Genomic DNA, 13,037 nt, shown 5'->3' on the forward strand with positions numbered 1-13,037 from the left:
GAATGTATATTTCTCATCTCAGAGCTTCAGCGATTCAGAAATAGACTGCGACAGGCTCTGTGAATACCCATCTGCCAGAACTGGTGTTTTCAGAAGATAAACAGGGGACGCTATGATCCTGGTCAATACAACGTAACCTCCAGCTCTTAACCTAACTCAGTCTGGTTAAGAGCTCTGCCCTGTCCTTAATATCCTCTGCAGATATGCAACCCATGCATCCTTTCTTACCTATACTGCCAAGGATGCCACTTGTGTTTTTGAAGTGGTCTTTTTTGGAAGAAGTTGAGTGACAGCAATTGCAGTCTTAAACAGTTTAAATACACCAATCCGCTTTCAGAGAAGATGACAGATTCACTTTATTACCATATCCAGGTATACATAGAAACTGAAACATCAAAAATTATATTATGAGACTAGGATCAAGGCCTCACTTCTATTCCTCCAAAACAAAATAAAATTTGCTATTCAGTGGTAAAAGAAAATTTTTTTAAAGGGAACTGAAATCTAATATCTGGCGTCAGATCAGAGACGACAGCTCAACAGGAAACCCACTGGGTTGAAGATGACAACTGATGAAAGGAAATGTCTGTCTCACCACTTTTCAGATGCTTTGTTGCTTGAAAAAGAAGAAAAAAAAAAAATTGCATCCTGCACCTTTCCCAAACTAAGTCTTTACGTGATCTAACACTGCACATATAATTTGTTCCAAGATTGAAGATGCTGAGCTTGGCTCCTCAGTTAGAGGCTAGCAGGATTTAGTAGCCGAGGTATAATGCCACACAAATGCAACTGCACTATTTACAGGGCCCATCTCATTTGAGAAGTATTAAAAACATCATTATGCAGCTCATGCTAATAAGGTACACCAGATCTCTGCTGGCTCTGCACTTTGCAAGGTTAGGTGTCTCTGTGCTAACATCTCACTTAAAAACTCAGGTTTCAAACTTTGAGTAAAGTCTCACTGATCTTGAACTAAATGTACTATATATGTATGCAGTACTGCAGGGAAGTTAGTGAGATGTCCTGGAAGTACAGAGAGAAGCACCCGAACCAGCTCTGGAGAAGACAGTTCTGTTTCAGAAGTATTACCTGGGATTCTCCTTTACTCAAATTATTGTAGCCAATTACTTAGCTAGATACAAACCAACCAACTGTGATGCTAATGGAAAAAGGAATACTGCTGCAAAATACATGAGCCACACATACAGGAAAGACTTCTCATATCTGCACAGCAAAAATGGAGTTGTCATTTCAAATGAGATACAAAGGAATCTCTACCAGCAGGGAATTTTTGTCTTTCATAAACACCAATACTGGGTAGTTGCACAGAATTAGCATTGTGCTGTGTAAAATAGTGTATATGGTCTGTTATCACATAAACTTCTGGACTCTTGTAACACTGAAGACCTTAGGGTTTAGGCTAACAGGCACAAATCAGTTTTCATATGTATCGTATAGTAAAAGTGGGAACAGTATCAAAGTATCTACTAACCTTCAAAAAGAGAAAATAAAGTTTGAAAAGTTTTTTTTAGAAGTACTGAAAAGTATAGTAACCTTAGTTCAGCAGTTCTACAGAGAATTTTCAGAAAATATAATAGTGGAAAACTACTTCTGCCAAAATATACTGACATGTGAGTTCCTCAGGATGTTATCAAATCATATCACTACATTACCTTCTGTTTTTGTGTAGATTGAGATGTTTCCGTTTACCAAGCCAGCAAACAAGTATTGAGACATGTATGTTAAGCTCATAACGGTTGATTTTTCAGGAGTGAAGAAGTGTTGAAGTCGAATTTTCTTTGAGCCTTGGCAACTTTTGTAAACAGAAATACTATAAAAAGAAGCCAGAAAAAAAATAAACATGTAAAATTATGTTTTGTTTAGTTCTTATTAGAATATGCACAAAAGAGGTTTAAAACAAAATATTTTTGGGAAAAAAGATTTTCTCCTTCCATTCATAGGTAGACAATCATGGAAAGGAGTATCTTGACCCTCCAAAACATCTAGGTAGGCAATTTGCAATTACTTAACTATGACAACACTTTTCATATTATGTTGTCTGGAGATACATTTATTCAACAAAGAGATGTAGTAAAAAAATCTGCCTAAAGTCCTTATTAAGAGTCTATCCAGAACTTTCTATTAGTTTAAAAAAAAACGGATTAAATATTAGCTGGCGAACTAGGGAAAAGAGAAGAAAAAAAGAAAAAGAAAAGACCAATTACACTTAAAATCCCCACCCTTCCTACAGATTATTACTATGGGTATGTTAGGAATATTGCATAACTAAATTTGGAATTAATCACACTTCACAAGCAAAGACAATCAGTACAATTAGATGTTGGAATTTCTGGAAGCATAGCATTTTTCTTGGAGAATTTTTTTCTCCTTCATTTATACTGGTTAGAAACCCCTTCAAAAATCACATGTGGTCACATACTTATGCCCTCATTAGCTATAACAAGATCTGTTTGCTTTCTGACCTATAAATCAAGTGGTGACTCAGTAAGGTCATCAGTTCAAACAGAGCAAAATAATTCATGTAAACAGCAGTATTACTTATTTGCATGACAAATCCTGTGCAATATCACAGTGTAGAGGGTTGATGTGTTCCTCATTTAACACTTTTCATTCTGAAAGTTTTCCAACGTCTAAAGATTATGTTGTAACATTGCAAAAGTAATATTTATATTTTTCACATATGATGTATGATGAATTAATCCTCTTTCAAAAATACGCATTATTTTAATTTCAAATACTACATAGTACATTTTAATATCATGGGGAGTGTTTTTTTCCTTGATTTAGGTAGAGAGGATAAGGTGAGGCCACTGGGTATTCATGGATTTTATTTTTTTTAAATAAAACATTTTCTTGGAACTATCTCACACAATTTTGCTATAGAATAGTAAACCTAATGAATAAATCATACACAGTACACTAAAAATTAGAATCACCTTCCTTCTTCCATGCCAAGGCAAATAGTAGGCACATTAGAAGCTTTTACAACAACATTTTCAGAGTCGAGAGACTTATTTTGCTCTTTTAGTTTCTCCTCCTCTGGTATGTAGACCATGCAGAGAATCCGTGATTCCACATTGAAGCACTCAATAACCTTGGGGCCGGAGCTTTGAAATGAGACTATTGCAATCTGGCCCATCTGATTAGTACAACTGCCGATCTGAATCAGAAAGAGAAAAGAGAAAAAAAAAAAAATAAGACCAAGACTGATAACAGGAAGATCAGCATTAGCAAGAAGGAATGACTGGAATGTTACTTGAAGAGCGCATCTCAAATTATATGCATGAATATGAGTTTTCATGCATTAAGACATAAACAAGAAAATAATTGAGCACAACTACAAGAGATTTCAAAACATTATATATACAAAATTTCCCTTGAATACTCACAAAACCAGTTCTTTTTTTTAAAGGAGGAATATTACAACCTATTGTGACATCTGACTCATACATATATACACAGTGTATGCAATTACAGTAAGTACCTGTGTAATACATTATTTTACTAACCAGTGTTCTAAGTTATCTCAGATTCTTTAAAACAGATAATATAGGTGAGGCCTGTCCTCTGCACAGTAACAGGTCTACAAATAAATGCTCTGTCCCAACAGAAAGAGGAATTATTAACATAGTGCCTTTTGTAGACTTGCTGATACAGGACCCTAAACTTCTCCCTGATCCAGAACTAAATATCATCAACATGTCCACAAATCTGTACGTTTTAGGAAACAGGGAAGAGTGAAAAAAAAAAAAGAAAAAAAAAAAGAGTCTGCCCAAGCAGCAATAAGTATTTTTTTATAGTAACTCTTTACGTTTACATGAAATGAAAAAACATAGCAAAGAGGAAAAAAAAGAACATTTCATGACAGAAGAAAGATTTTATTGGCATATATTTATGATGACTGTTTACAAATAGAGAAGTCAAAAAGAAGAGACCGCTCCAGGGGGATCTTATTGCAGCCTTCCAGTACCTAAAGGGGGCCTACAGGAGAGCTGGGGAAGGACTTTTTACTAGGGCATGTAGTGACAGGACGAGGGGGAATGGCTATAAACTGGAAGAGGGCAGGTTGAGATTAACCATCAGGAAGATGTTTTTCACTTTGAGGGTTGTAAGGCACTGGAACAGGTTGCCCAGAGAGGTTGTTGAAGCCCCATCCCTGGAGGTGTTCAAGGCCAGGCTGGACGTGGCCTTGGGCAACCTGGTCTAGTCGGAGGTGTCCCTGCCTGTGGCAAGGAGGTTGGAACTCTGTGATCTTCAAGGTTCTTTCCAACCTAAACCATTCTATGGTTCTATGATTCTATAAATTATATGGGTCACCTTGAAAGCTATTCCTAACTTCTGCTTTTAATTCACAAGGTTTCCCTTAAAGTTTCAGTATTGTAGTAACAAGAAAAGCTAATGAGATCATTAGCTTTTTGTTGGTTTGTTTGGTGGGGTTTTTTTTGGGTTTTTTTTGTTTTCTTTTTTTAAAGTACTGGCTATCTCACTTTTTCTGCTGGAATAACTGCATATTTGAGGTCATAACAATATGCCAGAATAGGGTTGGTTTTTTCCTACATACAGACTTAAACAGATTATTTATGGCTAAAACACTTTAAAAATATGGAAACAGACAACAAGACAGTGAGCTCATATGGGTTTTAGCAGCCCTCATTATAAATTAGCACATAACTCACTTCTGAATGTGCTCAGCGCTTTGGAATTTGTTCTGTGTCGCACTAACAAATCACAGACATATAAGTGACACCCTACAGAGAACAGCAGAATCACATGGATAAAATTACTAGCTATCCTTTATAGAAGGCCATCTTTAAACAAAAAAAACCAAAACAACTCAAACCAAAAAAAAACCCCCACATTTATTTCAGATACATATGTTGCTGAAAGTCACAAAAAAAATTGCAAAGAAATAGGAGACAACCCCCTTTTTAGCTTTTAAAGATTACACTTACCCAAAGAAAACCATGTTCCATGGCACAGGAATCTGACTCCATTTCACCAGGGAGGTACGGTTCGGGATTATAAGCAGCACATTCAATCTTCAAAGGAAAAGAGAGCAGTTACCACATTAAAAAGATATGCCTGTTTTGTCTAATTTACTCTGTAATTAACTGAAGCATCTAAAAATATCAAAGAATCACAGAAGGCAAGAAGTCAGTTTAGTCCATCCAGCTTCCCTTGGGCAGGGTCAGCTGCGCGTGTGCTGTTCCTGACACATTCCTTATCTACTCTTACAGACATTAAAAGCCAAAGACTACCAATTTTCTACCTGATCTGCTCAAATGCTTCACGACCTTTAAGTTTTTCCAAATACCCAACCTAATCTCACTCTTGCTGTAATCGTTAGCCTACTATTCATCTCGGCCACCAGGTACTTCCTCCCCTTGTGTAGTGCCCTTTTACATATAAGGCCAATATATGTTGTGAACCTGCCTGAATCTCCTCTTTGTTGGGCTAAATTAACATTATCACTTAATTAATTGAATAAAAATCTTCACAAGAGTTGATTTTTTTTTTTTCATTCTTGTTTTTAAAATTCTTAATTATCACTTTTCAATCTGGCATCTCTCCAGCAGATGTATCAGCTCCATATATTTGAGAGTGCAGAACTTTCTCACCTGAACACCCTATTCTAGCAGAGGTGTTAGTAGCACTACATCATGATTACCTCTTCTAAAGCCTATTTGTATACATCCCATTGATTATTTGCTCTTTTGTAACAATATCGCATTCTTAACCAATCCTTCGCTTGCTGGTCTATTAAAAACTACTTTTACAGACTTTCTACTTGACCATTTCCTCAATTTGTATCTGTGAAGCTCTGCCTGCCTGAGCATACCATGTGCCTGTCCTACTGTCATACCTTTTTTTCCCCCATCATATTATTTCTCCAGGTGCTTTACTCATTTTTGAATGCTAATGCTGTCATCCATAATACTCCTACTCCCTCCCAACTTCATGTCATCATCTTACTGTCAGTAAATTAATAACCATGCATGATTTTATCATGCAGGCCATTTAAGAAAAACCTGAAAGCTACACTAGATTCCAGATCTATATTTAAGTCCATCCCAAATCTGAAAAATCATTCAAGCACCAAGGCACTGAAAACAGAAATCCATGACTGTTCATGAAAATGCCTGTTTTCCCTAATTTTCTTAATACACAAGGTAGAGCTCCCTAAAGCTTATGTAAACACTTTAAAATATATACAAGCAATTCATAACCGTGTAGAGAATAAAAAGGTTTTTGATGACATGATACTACATTTTTAGACAAGATTCTTTATAATTCACTAATGTTCTTGTCTCAGACATCAATGTCATTGCAATTATATTGCAGTACTAGAGACAATTTGGTTAGCATTTAGACAACTTGGCAACACCACCTCCCAACAATGAATAACTAAAAAAAAATAAAAGAAATGAGCAAGCGTTAGAGTTCTAAATTCCCAGTTTACTTAATTTTCAAATGTGCAAAAAATTTCATACATCTCCCTGATGTCAGCAGGCATCACCAAGTGATCAGCAGCAGTAAAAATAATTTTTATGTATTCATCAAAGGCATTACCTATAAGGCTAAAAGATGGAAACTGAGAGCTGAGAAAAAGAAAAAAAAAAGAGCTATCCATGCCAGTCTCAGCATGTCTCATTTAACACATGCTGAAGCTATCTACGCGTAGTGGTGATTTACAGGAGCTGTGACAGCTAAATAGTAAAAGAAAAGACAGGCTGCATGCTGGATATTTCTGGGGCTGCTTGTTACATCTGTGTTACATTGCATCTTAGTCAAAACCAACGATGTTCTTCCAAACACCGATAGTCTAGGTCTCAATCTTGACAGAAGGCCTTTGCCTGGGCTTTAAACTTGCTCTGATGGAAGAAGTTGTTACAGGCTCCCTACACCACCTGAAGCAGCATGCAGAGATAACAAGCAGCATCAGCCAAGCAAAGGGTCTCCTCCCACCCCAAGCTGTGGCCTGACCCCCAAACTGCAGCTCAGGCTGCAGAAAACCACCACTAATACTTAAATAATCTTTTCCAGTAATATCAAGGAGTTAGGAGCATCAGGCGTGACAGCTGGGCTCACACCCACGTTATCTTTAGGAGCTGCAAAAATGGCAAAGTTGACCCAGAGCTCAGGCAAATACTGCTACACACTGTATTCTCCTGAGGTGACCAAAGCAAAGACCATCACCCAACCACATGGGCAACAGACTTTCCTTTCCAAACAAGCAGATCCTGTTGTAACTTGACTACAAGAGTTGAGCCGGGGCCTTCAAGGCTCCTGGAACAGATCTACAGGACTTACAAATGCATAGGCTCTAAGAAAACATAATATTTTAATTTTCTGCAAAAATTAAATTTCTGCAGTAGTTCTTTCACCACTGATGACCTTAAAAAGTATTCAATACAGAAAGAGCTGACTGCTTAATAAGATAAGAATGACTATGGTTGTATGGGAGACCAGAGACTTTCAGTAGACTTCAGCTGCTGTAAGCTGCAGCTCTGCTCTGAAAACAAGTATCACAGGAATGGCTTGATTTAACACCAGTAACACATTTCAAATGCATTTCCAGCTAGCAATTATTTTACCCCCAACATTCAGGCCTGTACACTCACATCTGAAGTGAAGCTGCCAGCTGAACTTCCCTCCTGTGTAGGCTGTCCTAGCAACAAGAGTCTGCAGACTTACTGCTTTAAGCAGTACCCATGCAATGATGTTAATTTAACATTGGGATTCTGGCCATACAAATACAATTTTATTTCCACTAGTGTTTTTGTGCAAGCCTGACTGATGGTCCATAAGAAATCCTGTTGATGCGTAGCAAAAAAAAAAAAAATAAAAAAAATAATGTATCGAGCACCCTTCCCTCTTATCTCTTGGTATGGACATGCTGAACTTATTTTCATTATTAAAGCCAGTGATCAATATGACTTCAAACTGACACATTACTTTAGGAAATGAACCATTAAGAAATGAACCATTAAGATGATTTCTGTATCACTGTTCAGAACAGAACTACATTTTATATAAGATCCCATAAAACTGAATTTTAAAAATTATTTTAAAACTATTGCTTTCAGTGCACTAATGCAAATCAGAACTTTGAGGAGGATTCAACATAGTTGCAGCAGTACAGGACAGCTATCACGGAGATTGGATTCCTGCACTTTGTAAGCTGACAGTTACTTTGGAGCCTCAAACAGACACTTGGAGATGTCAAGACCAATTCAAAATTCCCAGCAGTTCTGGTTTCAGAGTGATAAGCCCACATCTGAAAGTGAACGTCATACTACACAAAAGCAAACATTATGTTCCTTAGTGCCTCAAAGATTGCAGTATTTTGTGTTCTTGTGACCCTCTTGAACCTTCCATTGCTACTGGTCTTACACCCAGCTAGTAACTCAAGAGAACTAATAGATGTGAACTAACAGATTTATTTATAATATGGTATTCTTTAGCAGTTATATCACACACAAAAGGCAATTCTAATCTCATAAAAATTCTGTTCACCTTAAACTCCTGTTGCTTGGCCATCATCACTGGCATGTGTCTAACAAGGAGAGGATGCTTCTCCTTTTTGATTTGATTCCCATCATCTTCTACACAGAACCAACCTAACAGGTTATCCTCCGCTGTAATGGACAGAACAAACAAACATCCCGCAATATTTTCACTGAATAATCACTTACACCTCTACACAAATAGACAAGAATTCTGATAGGATGAGTTAATACTGATCAGACTGTTCTTATGCCATATATGCACAAATAACAACGTAAAACTATGAGCAGAAATCCAATATAGTAGATTACATACATATTGATAATGCAAAAAGAACACCTTACACTAGCAAAATGTTAAGGATGTTCTCTTAATAATCTTGTCAGTAGGTTTTTAAAAGAGGAAAAGGTACATCAAACCCCTCCTCGGACTCTAGGAAATGTTTTGCAAATAGCATTTCTCTGCCTGTATAAGTGATATCACTACCAACTACTAATTATCATAATTGTAAGGATCCTCCACCTGGAACAATGGAGACATCCATTGTCTCTTCTTATGTTTTTGCTATTTTGCCTGCCTTCAGTGAGATACCATAGAAGCACTGTACTTTGAGGGTGTGGTGGTGAAACCTGCTTTGTAGCAAGTGCATATCCTCAATGTTTCTCAACTTAGACATTCAAAATACCAGGTATCTCAGGAAACCCATACCCCCTGTGCAAACACTGGAGGCTAATAACACCACAAGACAGCTCCTACTTAGATCAGGTTTGTTTGTGACAATCCCTCCAGTGGGGACTACAGATTTATGTTAAAAAAAAACCCAAACCTCCCCTCAAAAACTTGACTTTGACACATCCAACTATAGAAATATTTCATTTTATTAAAACTACACCCATAAATTTATTTCATGCTCAGAAAGCTAAACAAATGAACTCCACAGCTTTACTGATACTTCCTAGCTAAAAATCGTTCTGAGCTAAAACTGAAAAATTTGAACATGAAGTTCAAAGTTTAAAAAGTTCATAACATCTGAAGAAAGAAGTTTATAATGGAATATCTTCCTCACCTGTCTGTCCTGTAGTGTCTCGTTCTTGCTAATTTAGATATAACAATTAGTAATGATTACCACAGACTTCATTAAAAACAGTAGAAATTATTTTCCTTCACAAGGAAACACCCATCCTATCTATTACATCATTACTTTGTAGTGATACACAATCACTACTATTTAGCGTATTGCAATTTTAACATCTGCAGATAGATTTTTCACAACAAAATCATTTTCTCAAAAATAAAAATTAAAAAAAATACACTGTACATTGAGAGCTATCTTAACTTGATAAGAAATTTAAGTAACTAAGAATTACCGAGGGCCAGTTTAGCCATTTGTAAATTGTTGATCCAAGACTGTTTGATGGCAGGGGTAAACGTATTGAACACGGCTGTAAAGAAAGTGGGCCGCCCAGACCTGCGAGACAGAAAAAACAAAGCCACTCTAAATGCATCGAGTATGAGAAACAGTCAAGGCTAGAAATGTCAAGGCAAGATGAAATTTCATTGTTTTCTAATACTTAGACACAGCTCCGATTTAAGCATGCAGGCTATATGCCATATGCCCGTCTTCCTACACTTTACGTGAAACAGTATGAGAAGAACACCCTCCTTGCTGAAGGAATGGTAACAGTGGCTGTTCCCTATTAGCTGTCACTGCCACGGTTCCTCACTTGCTTCTTGCATCTGGAACACAGGGTTGAGGAACAGGAGAAAAACTACAACGCTGCCCTTGAACATGCAAGTTGTGGCATGAGAGCAGAAGTTAGAGGTTAACTGTGGAGACAGAAGAGGCGGAAGAGCTACAGATTCCCAGATCCTCCCTGGTACATCTACGCCTAATAGACATGCCCATTTAGAAAGTATTGTAATCAAGATTACTACTGACTTGTCCTGTTTTCCTGGGAGTTGCAGCTGAATTCTACAGCGATCTGCCGCTCTGATTTCATCTTCTTTTTTCGAAATCAGTTTTTGTAAACCTGAGGTCCAGTCATGGGCTACAGATTGGTTTAAGTTCTGAAAAATTAAAAAAGCTAATATTCAATGCCAGCCTACTGGCCTATTTCCAACAGGCTAACTAAGGTGATCTCTGCATATAACAAACAGTTATTCCTGGCACACGGGCCTCATTTAGTCCATATTTTAATTATGAATAATTTAGTCATATTTGTAAACACATTTTAAAAATATCCATAAAAAAATTGCTAGCATATTTTGTCTGATGATTTAATCTCACATTGCTGAGTGTTTGATGACACACAAATGACATTCCCACACGCCTGTCAGATTAAGAAATGTAAATTTACATCAGGTGTACACACAACCCTTTTACTTAATTTCAGTGAGCAGTTATACAGAACCCACAAATTCCATTTCAAAAGAAAATCTCATGAAAACTTCTACAAATCATACTGCCAATATGTTTTTGTGGAAATCTTTGAGCCACAATGTTTACAGAGCCATCATGAAAGCCATCTAGGTGGTTGGAATCTGTTTAAGCTTGATGCTGAAAAAATAACCCTCCACAAGCTGAGTGTTTGGTCACAGAGGATAAAAGCACACCTGAGTGACACTTAAATAAACAATAGGAACAAGTATTCATACAGAAAAGTACACTAATTTTCCACAGTCAAAATTCTATGAAAATTTAAGTCTTTTTTTAAAAAATAGACAAGCTGACCTCATTCCCCACTAAACTGTTCTAATTATCTTACACATCACTACCTGAAACCATTGACAGAATTTTAAGTTTTCAAAATGTAGTTGGCTCTGACTGGCAGTACAGGCAGGAAGGTTTTGTAAATGTAAATGGGTGAATGTCTTATGGTATCTGTGCTATACATATTCCCAATAATGCAGCCGAAATTCACCTTCAAATACTTGTGAAATGTTGTCCAACAGTACTGTTTCCATAAGCTTCCTTCACAGTACATATTTCCACAAGACATTATGTTTTATTTAATGCCCTTGACTCTGAAGGCAAGATATCCCAAGAGAAACTCAGCTTTCATATGTATATTCACACAGACATATATATCTACAGCCTACGGTGGCAGGTAGGAGTTGAAAATTGTGCCCAAGCATAAATAAAGAATATTAAAAAAAATATTTTTTGTCTTTTAAGTCTTAAGACTGTGGAGAACTCATTCTGAAACATACTATATCTGTTTGCCAGAACATGAGCTAAATAAAAGGAATGTGAACAAAGCCAAAGCAAATTACTTTCAAAATTTCGAGCTCAAAATGTGAGCTCGGATGGGCATCACGTGCTTCCTCCAAACAACCATCCTCCTACTACCTTGTCTAACTGCAAGAATCCAATTTCTTAAGATGAAGATGTATAAGCTAATTAGCTACTGAGCAAATGCAGACACTTGTAGTATCCACCTACGCTTAAAAACAATAAAGAAAAACAAGATTAGAAAGACAGCTGTAATCTACTTATAACACTAAACAGTTAACAGTAAATTAATTACTAGAGGTAAAAATTAGTGCACTCTTTACAGACAGCACTAAAGAATGTCTTGCACAGATCCTAGGGAGAAGCAATTATGCTACTTTTAAACAGGAACGTATTTGAAAAATAAATCCAGCTTTGTTTATTACCTGATAGTTTCCTTTAAGGCTGCCTATTAATTGACTAATTTGACCAACTACATTCAAGTCATGCAAAAGGTTCTGCAGATCATGGTACAGTTGCCCTGGTCCCATATACAGCTTGTCTAAAATGAATAAAAACATAAGGTTATATGTAATAGAAAGATGTAATTCTCAGTTGAAGGAGGAAAGAATGACAAAGATAATAGTATTAACATATATCTCTATTTCTCAACACTATGAAAATTAAGCTTATCAAAATTGTACGCACTCTCTAGAGTGTAAGAACAACTAATGCACCGATGTGCAGCTAGCACCTTCATTACTTCTGAATATCATAGTGGTTTATTGATACAAGTATCATTGACATTTCACTTTGGTGCTCCAGGAGCTTTCGATGTCCCCACAGACAAATAATTGTGAAATGCATCCCAGCAAATTATAGATAGTAGTATGTTATCACATATTACCTTTGCACCCACAGGTGTTACCATGGGCATTTCCTTTTAGCTCACCATACCATTGCCTTTCATAGTTACAATTAAGATTCAAGTTTGTTCGAGTGTGACGGAGAGCATTATGTGTGGTTTTAATAAGCACGCACTAGAACTGTGACCAATATCGAAGCTTCACTGGCCCCAAAAATCTCTCTCTGACCTGGAAGTTTTGCTTAGGACCAAGCAGCAGACTTGCTGTTACACCTTAGTTTAAGACAGCCTTCCTGAAGGTTGCTTTTGGTCAGGTGACGAAGCCAAAAAATTTCTTTGTAGCCTTCACTATGGTGGTTTAAAACTCAAAATTTGTTTAATCGATCGCAAGACAGTTCTGGATCATATATCCACATCCGAACTCTAACATGA

At 36.8% G+C, this 13,037-nt stretch overlaps 1 protein-coding gene across 1 annotated transcript in view; it reads right to left on the reverse strand.

Annotated features, from left to right (window-relative positions):
• ARHGEF10 (Rho guanine nucleotide exchange factor (GEF) 10) overlaps positions 1-13,037 on the reverse strand; it is an 83,562-nt gene that overhangs the window by 23,945 nt on the left and 46,580 nt on the right. Inside the window, exons 17-23 of the mRNA XM_009880531.1 lie at positions 12,187-12,302; positions 10,469-10,596; positions 9,897-9,997; positions 8,539-8,660; positions 4,974-5,060; positions 2,958-3,181; positions 1,674-1,831 (exon numbers count right to left, since the gene is read on the reverse strand). Of these exons, the coding sequence (XP_009878833.1) occupies positions 1,674-1,831; positions 2,958-3,181; positions 4,974-5,060; positions 8,539-8,660; positions 9,897-9,997; positions 10,469-10,596; positions 12,187-12,302 (936 nt within the window). The remainder of the gene's footprint in view (positions 1-1,673; positions 1,832-2,957; positions 3,182-4,973; positions 5,061-8,538; positions 8,661-9,896; positions 9,998-10,468; positions 10,597-12,186; positions 12,303-13,037) is intronic.

This window comes from Charadrius vociferus, unplaced genomic scaffold (assembly GCF_000708025.1).
Source record: "Charadrius vociferus isolate BGI_N301 unplaced genomic scaffold, ASM70802v2 scaffold123, whole genome shotgun sequence".
In the NCBI taxonomy this organism is placed as follows: Eukaryota; Metazoa; Chordata; class Aves; order Charadriiformes; family Charadriidae; genus Charadrius; species Charadrius vociferus.